At 41.7% G+C, this 21,154-nt stretch overlaps 1 protein-coding gene across 1 annotated transcript; it reads right to left on the reverse strand.

The window, feature by feature from the left end:
• Positions 1-335: 335 nt before the first annotated feature.
• Positions 336-20,467, reverse strand: kcnip4b (potassium voltage-gated channel interacting protein 4b). Its single transcript, XM_051893757.1, has 8 exons — positions 20,236-20,467; positions 15,662-15,786; positions 15,458-15,527; positions 14,777-14,847; positions 14,340-14,447; positions 14,101-14,205; positions 1,533-1,595; positions 336-1,455 (listed from the first exon to the last, which is right to left on the reverse strand). Exons 1-8 carry the CDS (start codon positions 20,321-20,323, stop codon positions 1,408-1,410), a joined length of 678 nt encoding a protein of 225 aa, XP_051749717.1. The 5' UTR covers positions 20,324-20,467; the 3' UTR covers positions 336-1,407.
• Between the last annotated feature and the right edge of the window lie 687 nt (positions 20,468-21,154).

Here is a 21,154-nt window from a genome sequence, read left to right on the forward strand (position 1 = left end):
ATTTATTCCAGCTGCTGCAAGAAGAGGCAACAAATGACTTGCCACCTGCAGCATCCACAAATGCGATATAGCCAACTAGCCGGGACTCCTTTATGTATACAGACGTGACATCATGACACAAAGGCGGCAAGCTTGTATTTCCCATGGAAACCTAACAGTACCACTCAAATTAGAAAACATTATTACAAGCTTACCATTGTGAATCAGGCTAAGGTAAGGAGATAGCTTTGAACACTGATTGGTTATGTACTTGCTTAATAATTGATTTTGGATCATTTTTAACCAAAAAAAAAAAAGTTACCGACAGCAGCTTTAAATTTCATTTATGGGATCTGTTCTTCGAATAATTGCTAGTTTAATGATATGGACAATAAGGAAAGAATTTAATGAATCAAAGCATTTCTGCACTTAGAGAACAGAAAATAGCACCAAAATAAAATTAAGGAGAAAATTAAGGAGAAAAGAAGCCAAATTTCATCATCACTGTACACTGTGCATGCTAACAGCTTTAGAAGAAAAACAAATCATTGTTCTGATAAGCAAAATTCTCAGGTCAAGCAAAATGACCACAAATAATACAAATCAATTTCTACCTTCTAACTGCTTTTGAAGTATTGACAGATGCCTTCCTCTTTTTTATGCATATGGAATATTTATTTTCAAAAATAAGTCTTCACTGTGTTTTGGTTACCAAAAAAAATGTGTCCCTACCACTTTCGAGTATTATAGGCCTTGTGTTATGAAAACATTGTTAATTAGAATTAAATTTTTTGCATCATATGCAAGTACAATATATAGAGATAATTAAAATAAAAATAAAACACTACAACCTCAGAACTAGTTTTTGGCTGAAAAATCTAGTGTTACTTTAAAAACGATGTGCGTATTTGACGTCAAGAAAAGTGAGTGTTCACTTTAGATACATGGTTCTAGCTTGACCTTGAGAATTTCAAGTAAAAACAGTAAATTATTCATCTATTGGAATAAATATTAAAAAGTTTAGGGTTAAACATGGTTTTAATCTCTACCTAAGTATACCAAGAGTACTTAGAGTTCAGCTGTGGAAAAAGAAAATGTGTGATACAATTAATATTAAATAGCTAGTTAGTGCACCCAAAAATGAGCCATGTCAGTAACCACAGAAGCACATAATACTAGAACACTGATGTTGTTTAGTAAAAGCAGTTGCTGTTCTACCACTAACATTGACCTTACATTTGTATCACACTACAGCCCCCAAACTTGTCCCTAGGTATGTATACATTTAGCAGTCACTTCACAGGCATCTGGAGCAGTCCAGAGTTGTCCAGCTCTGTCCTGAACAGAACAGCAGCACAGAAAAGATGAAATTATCCAATGAGTGTTGCTCAGAATTGTCAAAGTACTGTTGGAATTCCTGATTAACATCTAAACTGCATTGTCAAAAATCTTAAGAGACTGCATGATATTTTCATCCTGCAAAACAAAAGTGGTATTATTATGCATCTGCTAAAAGTAATAAATGTTTTGATAAAGATTAAAATGAGACATACTTTTTGGCAGCAGTCAATGAATTCATCAATAGTTACAACACCATCCTGGTTTATGTCCATTTTCTTAGGGGAGAAAAACAAAAGAAAAACAAAAATATGATTCAAATGCAGTTTTGCTTTCCAATGTGAGGAGTGAGAAGTAATCTAGTCATGCATAACAAAACTTTTGACAGTGATTCTAATAAATATGACTGCTGCATAACCAGCCTGATCTCAATAAAAATGTGAATGAACACATGGAATGGAAGTTGCAATAGTCTTCTTCTGAAACAAGAAAAAATATGTAGGGTGGGACTTGATTTTGTCCTTTGGGAATTGATTGGACCGTAGTAGGTTGGGCATTGCTAACTAATTGGAGGCAGATACACTATATTGCCAAAAGTATTGGGACACCCCTCCAAATCATTGAATTCAGGTGTTCCAATCACTTCCATGGCCACAGGTATATAAAATCAAGCACCTAGGCATGCAGACTCCTTCTACAAACATTTGTGAAAGAATGGGTCGCTCTCAGGAGCTCAGTGAATTCAAGCATGGTACCATGATAGGTTGCCACCTGTGCAATAAGTCCATTCGTGAAATTTCCTCACTACTGGGAACAACAGCAACTCAGCCACAAAGTGGTAGGCCACGTAAAATCACAGAACAGGGTCAGCGCATGCTGACGTGTACAGTGTGCAGAAGATTAGCTCAAGAACAGTGCTTAGAGAGCTTAATGGAATGGGTTTCCATGGCCGAGCAGCTGCATCCAAGCCTTACATCACCAAGTGCAATGCAAAGCGTCGGATGCAGTGGTGTAAAGTACGCCACTACTGGACTCTAGAGCAGTGGAGATGTATTCTCTTCTCTGTCTGGCAATCCGATGGACAAGTCTGGGTTTGGCGGTTGCCAGGAGAACAGTACTTGCCTGACAGCATTGTGCCAAGTGTAAAGTTTGGTGGAGGGGGGATTATAATGTGGGGTTGTTTTTAAGGGGTTGGGCTTGGCCCCTTAGTTCCAGTGAAAGGAACTCTTAATGCTTCAGCATACCAAGACATTTTGGACAATTTCATGCTCCCAACTTTGAGGGAACAGTTTGGGGATGGCCCCTTCCTGTTCCAACATGACTGCGCACCAGTGCACAAAGCAAGGTCCATAAAGACATGGATGAGCGAGTTTGGTGTGGAGGAACATGACTGGCCTTGCGCAGAGTCCTGACCTCAACCCGATAGAACACCTTTGGGACAAATTAGAGTGGAGACTGCGAGCCAGGCCTTCTCATCAACATCACTGCCTGACCTCACAAATGCGCTTCTAGAAGAATGGTAAAAAAATTCCCATAAACACACTCCTAAACCTTGAGAAAAGCATTTACAGAAAAGTTGAAGCTGTTATAGCTGCAAAGGGTGGGCCAACTCCATATTAAACCCTACGGATTAAGAATGGGATGTCATTAAAGTTCATGTGCACGCAAAGGCAGGCGTCCCAAAACTTTTGGCAATATAGTGTATGAATGCCAGTTCACAGACAGTTGTGGAGGATATTTAGAATGTTTAGTGACATCTAGAGAGACAGAGGGCAGCTCAAAAAGATGGCAACCAGGTTGGCGTGGGTGGCTAACCCTGCACAGAGCTGAGTAACATAGGAGGCGGCGGAGGGAGAGAGCTAGGAAGTGGACTGGTATTATTAATAACCCATTTGGGTTTATTAAGCAGCTCCTTGGGTAGAAACGCTTTAGGCACCAAGCCTCCTTGAAGGAGGAAGATGATCAACACCTTCACAACACTTTTAGAGACCAGAGACCAAAACTTGGGGCAGTGTGAGGCTGTGATAAGACCACCAGAGCCTGATGAGATATTTGACCTGAAGGGGCCACTCCTAAAAGAAGTTCAAGATGTGGTGAATCAGATGCAGAATAAGTGTTCAGGGGAGTTTATTAACAGAACAGCAGACAAAACAAGATATTGTGAGGAAGGGAACACAGTCCAAACAGCAGGCAGGGATGAGGCACAATGACAGGCAGGCTGAGAGAGTGGCCACTGAGTCCAACCCAAGATGACGGTAGGTTGGGGAGCAGTACTAGAACAGCAGCGCAAGACTGGAGGAGAACAGAGAGGACCAGGCAGGAACACACAGCACAGGAAGAGTGACTCTCTGGGCACAAACAGGCACTGCACCAGTCTGGCTGCTTAGCAGATAGACAAAGCGGCCAGGAAAGCTCAGCTTGCTGAACAGGACTAGGAGAGAACAGAGACAAAGCAAACAAGACAAGACACAACATGACAAGACTGACAACGGGAACCAATGCTGGATAAAGAAAAGAGCTAATACTAAAGAAATAAACTAAAGAATGAAAACAGAAAACTAAGCTAGGAGTAAAATAGAGAACTAGTAGAATAATAAACAAAGACAAATAAATAAAGTTAGATGAAGGAAAGCTAAAGTAATTTAAGAATTACAGTAAAAAACTGAAAACACAAAAGGAATGATACTAACTAATGTCAAGGATACTCAGAATCAAAACTCGACTAGAATAACAAGAAAAACTAAGTAACTACCGAAAAACACACTAAAGGCTTAGGCTAAAAAAAAGTACTAGGAATAAGAGAGGAACAATGTTTAACGAACTGGTAAAGACATGATTGAAAGAGGGCACAATATAAAGGGAGCAAGGAACATGAGGAACAGGTGACAACACTTAGACTAACAAGGACTCAACAAGAAAGGGAGCAAGGATCATAAGGCACAGGTGAAAACAATTTAGACAAACGAGGAATAATCAACAACAAAACAAAGGGGGCGTGGTAATAGGAAACATGAAGGCGGGAACAGAGGAGCACATGGCCAACACAAACACAAACAGAGCCATGTGCTCAAGCACAACACAAACAAAGATACATTGAACACAAACATAACAGACTGAACTTTCAGAGGAGAACCCTGACAATAAGGTGCACAAGTTCTATAAGTTACTCGTTGCTTAGTGTTGATGGGAAGATTTTCTTCAGCATTTTAGCTAAGCGAATGGATGATTCCTTCCTCAAGAATGGATATATTGACACTTCAGTGCAGATAGGTGGCATTCCAGGGGTACCAGGCATACCAGGGGTACCAAGCTAAGTAGAACGTCTCGGTTACAAAGGTAACCCTCGTTCCCTGAAGGAGGGAACAGAGACGTATGTCGGACGGGCCGACGAATAGGAATCTCGCTAGAGAGGCCAATCTGCTTCGAGTGTAACTAAAACGAGCCAATACAATACAATCATATGCAGCAGCTGCTCGCCTCACAGTGCAGGTGTTTATTGAGCAGCAGGTGCATTGCAACTTCAGGTTTTCACTGAGGAGCCAAACAGGTTAGGCGACAGCATCAGCGGGGTCCAGCGACTGTGGCGACAGGACGTACATCTCCGTTCCCTCCTTCAGGGAACGAGGGTTACCTTTGTAACCGAATATGAATCCCTACCAAAGCGCCACAGGAGCTGCCCCCTTCCAGCGCTCTGTTGCAAGCCTCCTGTACCTCCTTGCCTAAGGACGGTGGGACGGGGCTAACACAGAGAGTGTCGATCACTGATGTTCCCCAAAAAACCCACTCAGTGAGACTATTGGATAACACTGGGAAAGCGTACCCTTTCACTGGAAAGGAACGCTGCAGAAGCCACATCCTTCCCTGAAGGAGTTATGTGGAGAAGTACATATAGACTAACCAGTAGGGCTGTACTACACATGGAAGAACTGGGGTGACTCCAACCCGATGAGAGGTGGGTTCTCCCAGAGAGAAAGACACGGGCTTCGTTTAGGAGCAGCCGTGGAATACACATATGGGTTCCCCGTAGGGTCACACATATGGAACCCAGCCTAAATCTGGTTCTCAAGGATTCAACAGAGTATAGGCCTGGCGCCAGATGCTCCACTACGTCCACCTGCCGAAGGGTAATCGGAGGACTCAACAGGGTCTGCCTTGTAAGGACTCTCTGGAGCAATAAATGCATGAAGCGCAGCAAGCCGACACTAAGCTGGGGCCTCTCCGTGCCTCTGACCGGTTGAGGTGAGAACACGGGAGGACACCGGCTCGACACGAAGGCTATAGAATCTAGCGAACGTGTTAGGTGTCGCCCAGCCCGCAGCTCTACAAATATCTGTCAGCGAGGCGCCAAAAGCCAGCACTCAGGAGGATGCAACACCTCTCGTAGAGTGAGCATGCAACCTGAGCGGCCAGGACAAGCCTTGTGCTTGGTAAGCCAAGGCAATGGCGTCCACTATCCAGTGGGCCATCCTCTGCTTGGAGACAGCCTTTCCCTTCTGCTGGCCTCCGTAACAGACAAAGAGCTGGTCTGAGGTCCTGAGACTTTGAGTTCTGTCTATGTACAGTCGCAAAGCGCGGACTGGACATAGTAAAGCCAGGGCCGGGTCTGCTTCCTCTGGGGGCAGCGCTTGCAGGCTCACTACCTGGTCCCTGAAGGGAGAGGTAGAAACCTTGGGCACATAGCCAGGCCAGGGTCTCAGTACCATGTGGCCGTCACCCGGCCCGAACTCTAGGCATGATTCGTCAACCGAAAATGCAACCAGCAGCAAAGTCTTCATAGACAGAATCTTTAAGTCTGCTGACTACAAAGGCTCAAAGGGAGCATTCTGGATTGCCCGAAGCACCAGAGCAAGGTCCCAAGAGGGTATGGAGGGGGGTCGAGGAGGATCTAACCGTCTCGCCCCCCTAAGGAACCTGACGACCAGGTCGTGCTTACAAACAGACTTGCCATCGATGTGGTCATGGTATGTGGATATTGCGGCAGCATGAACTTTGAGGGTGGAGGGAGACAGCCTACACTCCAACCCTTGCTGTAAGAACGAAAGCACGACTCTGATCGAACATCTTCGGGGGTCTTCTCGGTGAGAAGAACACCAGTCGACGAACAGGTGTAAGCACGCCTCGTAGACGGTGCACGTGTCGAAGTGATGGTGTTAAGTACCTCGGGGGGGTAAGTCACCTAGAACCTCCACGTCCCATCCAGGGACCAGAGATGGAGTTTCCAGAGGTCTGGATGCGGGTGCCAAAGGGTGCCCCGTCTCTGAGAAGGAAGGTCCTTCCTAAGAGGAATGCGCCAGGGAGGGGCTGTCATGAGGAGCATGAGTTCCGGGAACCAGGTACGGTTGGGCCAATAGGGTGCAACTAGCAGGACCTGCTCCTCGTCCTCCCTGACTTTGCACAACATCTGTGCAAGTAGGCTCACTGGGGGAAACGCATATTTGCGAAGGCCCCGGGGCCAGCTGTGTGCCAGGAGCCTCTCCGAACTCTCTCCAAATCAGCTGGACCACCTGGGGGTGGAGTCGCCACTCTCCCGGCAGCGCAGCTCGTGAGAGCTCGACGGCCACGCGGTTGAGCACACCGGGGACATGAATGGCGTGAAGCGACCTCAGATGCTTCTGACTCCAAAGGAGGAGATGGCGGACGAGACCACCCTGACGGTTGATGTACGCAATGGTCGCAGTGTTGTCCGCACAAAACAAGGGGTCCGACCATAGGCTGAAGGCTTGGCGGCATTCCGGAGTGACTGCCACTCGGTATGTGCCGCGTTGCCACGCCCATCTAGGGACTCAGGCCATGAAGCCAGTGCTGAAGCGATCTCATACGAAGCTAACCGAGTGGGGTTACTGCCGCTGCGGCTGCCATATGCCCCAGGAGCCTCTGAAAGAATTTCAGTGGGACTGCTGTCCTGCCTTTGAACGTATTCAAGCAGTTCAACACCGACTGAGCACGTTCCTCCATGAGGCGTGCTGTCTGTTCGAACGAATCCAACTCCATACCGAGAAAAGAGATCCTCTGCACAGGGGAGAGTTTGCTCTTTTCCCAGTTGACCTGAAGGCCCAACTGGCTGAGGTGACTGAGCACCAGGTCCATGTGTTAGCACAACTGATCCCGAGACTGAGCTAGAATGAGCCAGTCGTCGAGATAGTTGAGGATGCGAACACCCTGTTCTCTCATGGGAACAAGGGCTCCCTCCACGACTTTCGTGAAGACGCGGGGAAACAGGGCCAGCCCGAAGCCTTGTACTGATATGCTCGACTCATCGAACGCAAAGCTCAGGAATGGCCTGTGTCGAGGGAGAATCGAGACATGAAAGTACGCGTCCTTCAGGTCGATCGCTGCAAACCAATCTTGGGGACGGATGCACTCGAAAATGCGTTTCTGCATGAGCATTTTGAATGGTAGCTTGTGGAGGCTCCGATTCAAAACTCGCAGGTCCAAGATCGGTCGTAACCCACCGCTTTTCTTGGGTACAATGAAGTAGGGACTGTAGAACCCTGACCTCATATCAGCTGGAGGGACCGGCTCTATCGCTTCCTTCGCCAGTAGGACCGCAATCTCTGCATGCAAGACATGCGCATCGACAGCTTTCACTGCAGTGAAGTGGACACCCCTGAACTTTGGGGGACGCCGGGTGAACTGAATCGCATAGCCGAGCCTGATGGTCCGAATGAGCCAGCGAGACGGACTGGGGAGCGCTAACCAGGCTCGAAGAGACCGTACAAGTGGGATCAAAGGGACCGTAGGCGTACCCGCAGTGGGGCAGTGAGGTGGAACGCAGGGACGCGGCTCGGGAGGCTCTCTTTGCGAGGCTGCCCGTAGGGGGGTCTGAGTGTGCTGTGCAACACCTACCTGGTTTCACGGTTGGACAGAGGGTGCAGGAGAGGCTTTGGTTGCCTTCTCGAACCGCGCGCTGCTGCCCGCTGGCGATAGAAGAGGGGGATGAGAGTGGAGAGGTTTTTCTCCTCCCACTCCCACTACCCGGAGATGAAGGAAACTGCTCTTTTTTTTTGAAAATTTGGGTATAAACAGCCAACGGCAGAACAGAAACAAAACGAAGTACAGGATTTACCACCCGGCCCTCCTCCGGGGGAAGGAGTGGTGCGGTCACCATCTCCTAAAGAGCAGTCCCATCCATCTCCGGGTCGCCCGTCCTAGGGCCTCTTGCTCTTGGCTGTACCGGCCTTCTTGACGGGGGCCTGGACGGGCTGGGCACCCCGCTTGTGACTGGCTCCACAGCGCCGCTTGGATGGAGGCTGCTGCTGCGGTGCGGGGGCAACTGCAGGGGGGCGCCCTTGGTGACGGACAGGCTGAGGTTCTGCTGGCGGCGGATGGGTGGGTGGACACAGCAGCTGACCGCCGCAGCAGGATGTGGCTGATGGCCTCAGACTGCTTCTGTACAGCTGAGAACTGCTGGGCAAAGTTCTCGACCGCATTGCCAAAGAGGCCTGTCTGGGACACGGGGGAATTAAGAAACCTGACTTTGTCGGTATCCCTCATGTCGGCCAGACACAGCCAGAGATGGCATTCCTGGACCACCATAGTGGATGTCGCACGACCCATCGACTGCGTCGTAACCTTCGTCGCGTGAAGCGTGAGGTCCGTCGTGGCACGAAGTTCCTGAAGAACTTGTGGATCGTGACCACCCTTGTGCAGGTTCTTCAGTGCCTTGGCCTGATGGACCTGCAACAATTCCATAGCGTGTAGGGCAGACGGCTCCCCCCACCAGGTGGAGTTAGGGCACAGTTGCATAGCAATGGCCCGCTCCACAGGGGGGATGCACGTAAAACAGAGATGGGCACTCGAGTTAGTGACTTGGACTCGAGTCGCACTCGAGTCACATTTTAACAGACTTCAGACTTGACTCGGACTCGACCTGAAATGACTTCAGACTTGACTCGACTCGACACAAAATACTCGTGAATATTTTAAAAATGACTCAAGTCTTTTACCCTTAACTACTGATATAATAAATAAAGAATTTTTGTTTTATTTGAATGGTTTTATAATATCTGCGTCACATATATTTCCCTATCTGTCGTGGTAGACCGGACTCTTGTCATAGAATTTGATTACGTATGTCCATGCGCGTAAACTCAGAAATGTCATAAGAGTCCCATTAAAACATGACGGGAGCCAGCGTGCCATATGTTCTTTCGTTTGGGTTTATTATCATGCCAGATCGGTTAGATGCACAGAATGCGGGAAAACAATTTTATGAGACATCGCATCCACAAAGGTTAGTCATATTAACTTACACAGACAGCTAGCTATTATACTGTGGTGTAGTTGCATGGCTCATTTGGATTGCCAGCCTGTTAAAATATGAACAAAAAAAAATCTAGCCTTTAAACCTAGCACTACGTTTTATCAATCTTTTCGTATTATATGCAAAGAGATGATAATCCATTTATTACTTAAAGCTCATATTTTAACGTATCGCAATCAGCATGTATAGAGTTTTCAATTGACATTCTTAAACATTCCGAGGTTTGATATTTTCTGATAATGACTGTTGTCAATAACAACGAAGCTGTATAACAAACCGTGACTCACTGGCGCCATCTTGCATCCACTTAGCGACTGTATTGAAAATGACTACTCGCCAGGATGATTGTTTTGTACATTGTAATGGATTATAAAGTAACAAGCTGGATGTACATTATCCCTTACAACAGAGGACCTTAATTTCAAATAAAACAGATGATGGAAAGATCATATTATTTTGTCTATATAATACAACTAGGATAAAAAATAGGATTTTATTATGAGAATTTTTTATTTTTTATTTTTTTAATGACTCGAATTATAAAGACTTCAGACTTGACTCAGACTCCAGCTTAAAGACTTCAGACTTGGACTCCAGATAAAAGACTCGTGAACATCTCTGGTGTAAAACCCTTCGCCACACTGCCATTAAGAGTGGTGAGGGAGGAGGACCCACCGGAACGGTTTTGGGCAGTAAAAGGTCCCGTCCACGTACCGGTGAGGAACCGGGGTGGGTGGCTGAGAACCAGCACACGCCACCCCGAGATACCAATCGTCCAACCTCGAGGGCTCAGGACACGATGGAGGATTCCACATGAGCCCGACCCTGTTGGCGGCCGGGGAAAGCATAGCCATCATCTCCGGATCCAAATCAGGCCGTTACCGGCCTTGAGAACAGCCTTTTTAAGCTGAAAGAACAGCTTTTTGCCCGCTGCTGTGCTGTACGCCCGCACTGAAGAAGAGAGACGTTCGTCCTGAAGAGCTGACTCATCTCAGACAGGAACATACACCGTTCGGCTCTGAAGCGAAAAGCTGAAGATGCAACGCACCTGCTGCTCATCAAATACCCGCACTGCGAGGCGAGCAGCTGCTGCATATGATTGCATGCCAATGTGTATTGGCTCGTTTTAGTTACACTTGAAGCAGATTGGTCTCTCTAGCGAGATTCCTATTCGTCGGTCTGTCCGACGTACGTTGAATGTGACCAACTGAATAGGAACATGGGGGATCTGGTGGTACTGTGGTTAGACCTGGCCAACACATATGGCTTGATGGCCCACAAACCTTAGTAAGAGACCTCATCCTAGACTACTACAGTGACTTCAACCTGAGAATCTCTTCAGTATCAATAACATTAGAGTGGCATAGATTGGAGGTGGGAATCGTCACAGACTGTACCATCTCAGTGATCCTGTTTGCTTTTGCGATTTACATGCAGGTGAAATCTGCAGAACCAGAGGGCAGAGGCCCCAAGTCTAAGTCTGGGATTCACCAACCACCAATTAGTGTCTACATGGATGACTTAACAGTGGCCACTGGATGCAGATGGGTCCTGAAGAGGCCAGAGAGGCTGATGGGACAGGCCAGAATGTCATTCAAGACAACAAAATCATGATCCCTGGTGTTGAAGAAAGATAGAGCAGTGAATATGTTCTGGTTCTCTATCTCAGAAGTACCAACCCCTACCCTCTCAGAGAAGCCTGTGAAAAGTCTGGGGAAGATCTTTGACAGTAGCCTTAATCCTTTCACACATAAGTTTAAAATATTCTGGCTGAGCCCCCAGTGTGAGTTTTTCAAGGCAACCGTTATTTAGAACGTATCACTTTATTGTTTCCATGGTGACACGTCATTGCTTGTCACATAACACACTGCAGCCTGTATGACTGATGGTCTGCTTTTATTTCATTTTTCCTTTTTTATTCAAAATATTCATAAATGTGTTAACTATAGCATGAAATATCTGATATTCTGATTGACAAATATGTGCAAGTGGATGTGTTTTGCCCGTTTAAACACTTTATAATAATCGCGTTAGTTGAGCTATATGCGCGATGGGTGCTGCCATGTTAGTTTTGTGCCTCACAGAGAATCGGATCTGTTGGATTTACAACATGTGAATTCATCCACTTCTTCCGAAATACATGAAAGTGTCTGTGAACTGGGGAAGAATAGAGTAAACTTTAAAGTTACTTAGACAATGTGTATCTGATATGAATAAAACATGTCGTCTAATTATAATGGAAAGAACTGTTATTGCCGCTTCTATAGACATCAGTGTGTATTTTACAAACTTTAAATGTATTGTTTTGCTACTACTCATGTGTATTTAAATGTCTGAAACCTAAAATAAACATTATGTGGTTGAAAACACTGCATATTTGTGATATGAAAAGCGCTGAGCGTGTCTGGCTCTAGCTTGGCGCCAGCCAAAGCGCGCAAGCACATTTGAATTTGGCAGTTGATCACGTGATGCGCTGAACGTTCTAATCACACTAGTGTGATCGTACACTCCAGGGACCAGCCAAGACTGATCACACCGGTGTGATCGTACGCGTCAAAGGGTTAAGGATACACTATCCATTAAGAAGACCTGTGAGGGGGTAGAGGGGTGGCTGAAAGAAGTTTATAAGTCAGGCCTTCCCAGAAAATTCAAGGCGTGGATCTGCCAGCATGGGATTCTACCAAGGATCCTGTGGCCATTGCTTCTCTACAAGTTCCTGATCTCCACCATTTCAGATCTGGATAGGAGAAATAGTTGCTACTTGAGGAGATGGCTATGTCTGTCGAGGAGCTTAAGTAGCATCACTCTCTATGGAAATACCTGCAAACTGAGGCTCCTCATTAAATCTATTGAGTAGGAGTTCAAGGTCCTGCATGCCAGGGAGGTGGGACCAGGCACAATTCTAGTGAAGCATGGTCTAGTGAAAGACATGCTGTCATGGCGATAAAGTCCCACACCGAGAAAACAGGTGCTCTGCACGGAGGAGAGCTTGCTCTTTTACCAGTTGACCTGAAGTCCCAGTCGGGCTAGGTGCTCGAGGACCAAGTCCCTGTGCGCACACAACAACTCTCGCGAGTGGGCTAGGATTAGCCAGTCATCGAGGTAGTTGAGGATGCGAATGCCCATCTCTCATAACGGGGCAAGGGCAGCCTCTGCAACTTACGTGAAGATAAAAGGAGACAGGGACAATACTTGCATACTGAGATAGAGATCGCTGAATGTGCTCAGAATCCAGCAGGTTTAGGTGAATGAATAGATTGCTTCTCAAGTGAGACGCAGTGCTTCAGGTCCGAAGAACAAAGCTGAATGTCTGCAGCATGCTGGCCTACTTTTATACCCATGTGTCCTTGGGAGTAGCCAGGCATGCAAATTATTTTTTTTATTAGTTCTTGCCTTTGCTTTGGAAGAATGTGCTTATGTTGCAATGACTTGCGCTCAGGGTGAGACAGTAACACTGTGAGTTAGTGTTAATGATCCTGTGTCTGATCCTGTGGACAGAATGCTGTCACTGTATTGTATGTATTAGCGACTGGAGGTTGCGTGAAGTATTGTATGTATTGTATTGACAACTGGAGGTTATCTGAATCGTCACGAGTGTAAGGGTGTGTTCACACTTGTAGTTTGGTTCATTTGGTTTGTGTGGTCCGGACCAAAAAAAAAAAAAAAACATTTAGTCCTGGTCCAATTAGCGTTCAGATTGGCAATTTTATCACCGAACTAAAAGATACTGAACCTAAAGGCAAAGGGATACGTTCACAACCTGATTGGTCTGATTTTATGACGTATTGCCTATTTTGAGACGGAACTTACCGAACATCCAAAACAATTCTGTGCGCAATAAATGTGCTTGCTATGTGTGCGTTGCCTGCATATGGTGGTATTTTGGCCAGCTGGGAACTCGTGAAGAGCTTATAAAATGTGTAAAGGAGTCAAAACAGTGGCAAGAATCCCTCCGTCACACACACAAATGTTCTGCTGCGTGGAGACACGCGTCTGATGCCTGTGATGGGCAAACTCGCAACCATGATGAGAAAAACCGCTGTGCGTGAGGATTCTGTCCTTTTTAGGGTCTCATCTTCCTGTTTTTAGTTCGTTTACATGTCTTTAGTCCGTGTTGCATTCATATATCACTTGAACCTCACCAGAGTTCGTTTAGAAGCGGTCCGAGACCCATCTTTTCAGTGGTCTCGGTCAGTTTGTTTGGTGCGCACAAGGGTTCGGATGGCAACGTCCACACATTTAAATGAACCGCACTAACAGAGCAATTGCACTAGGGTTCGTTTTAACCAAACATGACAAGTGTGAACACACCCTAAAAGTCTTCATAAAGTGTATTAGGAGTTTTCACGAAAAGGGTAAAATAACCCAATGTTCACACAGGATTAAAATAAATAGTGCTTCTAGCGCCACCCTGTGGAAATTACATCTGAAAATTGCTATACATAGCAAAATTGCACATATTTTCCAAAAATGTATGCATAGTTACATTTTCCCTTTATAATAGTGTATAATAGCAGTACTTGGAAAAACATTCTGACGTGTTGCCTCACTGCCTCCTCTTTAAGCCGTGGATGGATAGATTTCCCCATCAAATCATAAATAGACTTCAAAATATCCAACATTTCCTGAAACAAAAAGATCAAATACACAGTCTTTGCATTCAGTACATCACAGACCAAACCTCACAAGTTGTTTAGTCCTGGCTGAAAACTAAAAAGTCAAACACATAATCTTGAGAATTACATTACAGTTTTCAGACCTCTTTAGTAATCTGTCCATCTTTGTTGATGTCATACAGATTGAAAGCCCAATTCAGCTTCTCTTCAGTAGTGCCTCTCAACAAAACAGAGAGATCACAGACTAACTCCTGAAAAAAAAAAAAAAAAAAAAAAAAAAAAAAAAGCATAAATATCATACTTGCATTTAAACACATAGAAACACATTAAAGCTATTGCAGTCGTAAAGAATGGACATAATAAGTGTCTGTACATTCCTCCTAATCTTTTATCCAGTGTGATTTCAACATCTGAAGACATTAAAGTCTCGATCAAATTCATAAATAAAGGATAATCAATAGTGTTACTGTATCCAAACCATTGAAGCCATTCAAAACATTATGACTTTTTTCATATGCATATTTTTTCCACACAAATATTTGTCCTGTTCTACAAAAACAATTTAATCAAAAATCCTTACCTCAAAACTAAGAGAGCCATTCTTATCTTTATCAAATGCATTGAAGAGAAACTGAGCGTACTTTGATGAATCTGGGAAAATAATAAATATAATTATACCACTGCAGGAAAAATGTGATGCTTTAGATTTATAGGTTTCTGTGACACATATATAGACCTAAAAACTTGTCAAAGACATAGTATTATAATGGAATGGCAGCCAGTTTTATTATACATGTATTTTAATTGGTTTGGCCTGTCCCATAGCTTAATAAAATAAGAATTTTAACTGAATCTGGTCATAACATGGCACACTTCATAATTCCAAAGGGGATAAAAAGGTATACTGGTTTAATCATATTATATTGTAAGTTGTAACGTTTTGTTAAAAAGCCATAATATTGTGTGAAAAATCTCACATCAGACCACAAGGAGGAGACACTGACTGCAGTGTGCGAAAAATGTTATCTGTCTTCAAACTGTCACATTACAATGTATTTTCTTGTGATCTGCTCATATATTTTTAAATACAGTAATTTACTAATAGCCTTTAATGCCTGCACAATAGATCTTTAACACTTGTTTTCATAGAGAATTTGCATCTTAGTTTCCTACTAAGAACTATATCAAAAGAGGCATTATTTTTATTCATTTATTTTTTTGGCTAAACATATTTAATAATATAAACTTGAAGTGGACCAACCTCCCAGTGGGAAGAACAGAGCATAGATGTTTTTAAATGTGTCCTCATTCACAACTCCACTTGGACAATCCTAATAAAAACAGGATCAGACAAGAAAGCAATATTTAAGAGACTGGAATCTCTCCAAAGAGAGCAGAAACCCAAAAATGACAACATCATTTTTAATTTCTACCCCCAGCAGGTGGGGTTTAACTGAACTCTCACATTCTTGAATCCTCTATAGAGTAACTGCAGCTCTTGTCTTGAGAAATGGGTCTGCGACTGCAGTTGCTCCAGATTTTCAGGGTGATACCGCACCGTTGTGCTCTCTTGCTCTTCGTCCTCATTATCTACAACATAGCACACACAGCTGCCATTATTTTTTTTATGAGCAATACAGCTCCTGTATCAAAGAATCAGTCTTTTTTATTTACTGTGATACATGCAGGTGTTCAGACACACCCTTGCTTGCAAACTGTCCAATGACACCTAGAGCTTTATCTTTAATTAAGAATCCTGGCACTAGCAGGTACAGTGACACTAATTACACAAACACTTGTCTTTTAGATGAATAATGTAAAGAGAGTGACATGTATTGATGGATTTGTCAAGCCCATGTTTCCTTTTACACATTACCTGTGATTTGAAAAACTACATTAGGGTCAAAACAGATTTTGTGTCTGTGATCTTTACTTCAATAATAGATCATAACAAAATATATTTAGGGAACATACAAGTATTTAGCTTTATTGTGCAATTGTCCAGTGCTGTATTTTATATTGCTTTTTGATTGATTTTTGTATAACTCCTCTAGCTGTTTAAAGCTATTTAAAGCTGTTCATAAAATACTTAAACTATTTAGCGGCTATTGTGTACAGTATGTGGGGGTCAATATTCATAGCATAAACACCTTAAAGGGTCTACTGGCCTGTTTCCATGAATTTTATTAAATATTCACCACTGTGCCTTAGCAGGTCAGGTAACTAAAAACACTGAGCGGTGTCTCCTTTAGGACATGCATAATACCTCTGTCCCAGTTTCTCATGGAGAATGTCCTGGTGCATAGGTTGATGCCTGCAGTCCTACAGAAGCACTGGTTTTCACAAGTTATAGTCCATGTGCTTAAAAACGTCCTACTTCTAGCCTCATTTCTAAATACCCTTGTCCGTGAGAAATATAAACCATTTCTGAAGAAAATACAGAAGAAAAAAGGTAACACAATGATTATCATATAAAACCGTTCTTTGAAACATCCAGTCTTACTTGAACTATACTACTATTTATTATTTGTAGTTCAACATGTTCTTGTTTAACAACTGTTTTGGTATAAGGGGATTAATACATGCTAAAATTGGGGTGCAAGAATGACCCACTTAATGACTGGTCAAGATTTTACAAGCTGCTCCTAGAACACAATCAATCAAGTCACAGCACCCACCACTTCACTGGTCACATTTCACAGGTGGTGCTACAAATAATCCAATATTTTGTAGAGGGTGGTCAGAATGACAATTTTCACCTGAGATTTGGAGCCAAATTGGAGCCAGGGAAAAAAATTATCAAAATCAAAAAAAATTCTGAGGACCGCTGGTTGAGTTGACATGGAATGAACCTAAATATATACAGTCAAACCAAAATTTATTCAGACACCTTGAACATTTCATTCATTAATACAGTTTATTCACTATAGTTTAAAAAATGGTAATAAAATATGACAAGATCTCAGAGTTAAACTGTGTCAGAAAAAATGAATCTTCATTATGACAGATAACACTTAAGCAAAACATGGTGAGGTCAAAGTGTCTGAATAATTTTTGGTTCCAAAATTTTATCAATTTTACTGGTAGTCCACTGTATGAAGAATTTTTGGGTATAATATGTCAGTTTACTTTATTTTGCTATCCTCACTTACATAAATGAACTGTAGTGTCCTGCACCCACTAGTAAAAATATATCAAAAATGTCTGAATAATTTTTGGTTTGACTGTAAAAGTACATATACTATGCATACCTATAAAAAAAGATTAAACATTTATGATTACGATGCAACTGATGATGAAGGTGTTCTATTAAAAACTCTGTGCAGGATGTGAAAATGATTTATGTGAAATCACTGGCCTTAAATTTAATTTACATGGCAGAATATGGTATTTCAATCTATTTTAGGACTGAGAATACAGTTGTGAGGAAACCTAAAATAATTCAATGCGCACACAAGAAACAGAGACAAAACAACAAACTTCGGCTCAGATGAAAGAGTAAATGGTGGCTGATAGAAGAAAACATTTTCTATTTTGGTAACATTTATATGAAAATAACAAATTTTTTTACATCTTCATAAGTTAACCATATGTTAATTTCAAGAGATTAATTTTAATGTAATTTCTTTCATTTTTCCACTCGTTGGCATAATATGTCGTGAGGAGTGTGGTAATCATTCTTTTCCTGCTGAGTGGCGACATGACACAGTATGACTTTCATAAATGTCTGCTGTGGCCTGTTTTTGAAAGGGGAAAAGATTGAATGGTTTGTAGCTATTTTAGTCTTGTGATGCTTTTAAGGCATAAATATGGACTGAGCAGTGAATCCTCCAGTGGGAAACCAATCAAATGGATTAAATGAATCAAATACTAAATGTAAGTATTCAGCATGCATGATATTCAGGTAGGAAGGTATATTCAAGTAGATAAAACAGCAGCACAAAAACTTCTCAAATGCAGAAAAAATGATGAAATAAAATGAAATGTGAAATGTGGCAGATAAAATTACCTGAAAAAGATACCGGTGTCTGCAGTACTTAATTTATGGCATTATTAAGGGATCATCAGTGTCTTATGGTCGGCTATGGAATGATGGAGTGTGTAATTATATTTAGTCCCACAAGGATATGAAGCATAGCCAAGGGAAAAATGAAATTAATTAGAACTCTCATCCACAAAGTTAAGACCATTAATGATTAGCACTGTAATTTCAATAATAACCCATACAGGGTGGGGTAAACGACTATTTATATTATTTTTATTGCACTTAAATAATAGACAATGATGACTGAATACAAACAAAATACATAACACAATCTAATTTAATAATTACACTGTGTGAATAAATAGTACAATTTTATGAAAGAACAGTGTATATTAAAACCTTAATTAACACTATGGTGGATTTACATTATTATGGTATACATGTCTGTGCTATTTTTACACTAAAAGATGTTAGACAATTAGCCAACCTCTATGGAAGTGAAACATGGCTCTGTGTTACCTTGGCAAGGTATTTGATCTACAACTCTGCCATTAAATATTAAGTATTTCAGTAAAATGTGTAATTACACCCTTGAAGAGTCAAGGAAGAAAAAGAGGTGTAAGGCATGAATTTACAAGACAGCCTGGAAGGAGTTTAAACACCTGTTGATCTTTCTATTAGCATAAGTGTTGCAATGTGATATGTATTAATATTGTATATTGCATTTAGATTGACATAATAGTAACAAATGTGGAACTTTCCAATAAGTTTCTTACTTTGCTCAATAGTTAATAACATCTTTAAAAAATACAAATAAAAAATAGATAATTGCACAGACAGTTTGTGTTGAAATGCTGAAAAAGTGTTCCTTTCTATTATTGTGATTACATTTTCCTCATTCATTATCAAAGCTTTTGTAGTGAATTATATTCTGAATAACTTTTAATTACGCTATTGTAATTGAAGTGTATAATGTTGTTTTCATGGCCATTTTTTAGTTTGGTGTGGTTACTTATTGCCTGATGTCGTTTTTGAAAATGAAATATGAAACAGTTTAAACAGTTTAAACACATGCCTATTGAGCATTTTTTTACTGTTATAGGACAGCAAGGACAATAGGACAAACAAAAATATACATATATTCATAATGGCACCATACTGTTGATACACACTGATTTTAATACCTTTTCTTGTAATATGAAATCCTTGTGAAAAAAAAAAAAAAAAAAAGGAAATCTGTATTAGAATGTATTACAGACTATGGTTGTCAGAAAAATGGAAAATGTAAAGCAATTCGATTAGCCCACATAAATTGCAATTATTGAATTAATCTACAACAGATGTATTGTTTTTCTAAAACATTAGAGCATGTCACTAGCATTGTCAAGGTCATGGATTTGACTTATAATATAGACTATACCTTTAGTGCAATGTTGCTTTGGATAAAAGCACCATCCAAATGCATAAATGTAAATACAACTTTCCCATGTCAAAACTGCCCTTGGTCTGTTTGACTGGTGTGTATAACTTTGATTTTTCAAAGTTGTAAATAAAACAAAGATTACTGGAGTACATTACAAGAAAATACTATTTCAGTTTTACAACAATATTTCATTTTTAATTCTTTGTGTTACTTGCCATATGTGTAAGCAATTTCTGAATCAAAATTGTTTCAACACAAAATTGTTTTCATTGTAGGCCTATGGCAAAATGGGCTATGTCTTATGTCTTTGTTCTTGAAAAGTCAAAGAAAAGTCATTAAAATTAATAATATATTTTCATACACAGTAGTCATATTAGAATATTCATGAACTACTGATCTGTAATTAATCTATTAATTACATTTATTGTAATGTAGCCTATTACCCGATTTCTAATGTATATGGTAAGGTAATGATTTAATTGTGGTAAAGCATTTATTTAACAATTAATATTAACAGTTTTGGAACAAAAGATATAGGCTCATGAACTTTAGCAGAACAAAGCGACAATCAAACAATGCAACTTTTTAATCTCATACTGTGTACTGCTGTAAATTATATCCAGAAAGATACCTGAGTTCAGAGTTCCTGTGATTAATCGAGCAATATGCTGGGTAAACTTGATCAACTGACGCTTGCATCGTCGCCGTCGGCTGCTCATTTTCAGAGAAGGAATGGAAGAAAAAGCAAGTTTTCCGATTTATTCCAATGTGCTATCAAGTTGAATTTCGCTGGTTTCAGTTTCCTATCAGGTAGGCTACATGGATGGACAGTGACGCTGAAAGGTGTAAATGCGCGTCAGCGTTAAAACATCTGAGAGCGAATCAGTTTCCCCTCTCTCTCTCTCTCTCTCTCTCTCTCTCTCTCTCTCTCTCTCTCTCTCACACACACACACACACGCACACACACACACACAAACGCAAACACAATTCCCACACACACGTTGGGTTTTCTATGTTTTATGGGGATTTTCCATAAGACATAAACGGTGTATTCTGTCCCCTAACCGTACCCCTAAATACAACCCTCACAGAAAGCTTTCTGCATTTATAAAACAGCTAATTTAGTATAAACGGTTTTCCTCTTAGGGACATTTTGTCCCCACAAGGTAAGGTTTACCATGGACCACACACACACTTTTTTCATTCATTGTTTTCTCTGAGTTTTAGCTCTTCCAATAATGCTTAGGCTGTGAAACTTTATGTCTTTATATCTCTTCTTAGCTTTCTTAGGTGTATAGGCTATGCCCTTGTTTTCAAGAACATTTCATGACAGATGACCATTATTTTGGTATAGGCTACTGTCTCTATACGTCAGACCATTTACATGTAATATTAAGTATTTTATTTATTTATTTATTTATTTATTTATTCAAACAATAAAAATAAAAATGAATGTCAATACAAATAAGAAATAAAATAAAATAAAAGTTCATAAAGTCAACAAAACCTTTGCTTTATGCCTGCAATTCCAATGAAAATCATGCATTTTC

This window comes from Ctenopharyngodon idella, chromosome 1 (genome assembly GCF_019924925.1).
Source record: "Ctenopharyngodon idella isolate HZGC_01 chromosome 1, HZGC01, whole genome shotgun sequence".
In the NCBI taxonomy this organism is placed as follows: Eukaryota; Metazoa; Chordata; class Actinopteri; order Cypriniformes; family Xenocyprididae; genus Ctenopharyngodon; species Ctenopharyngodon idella.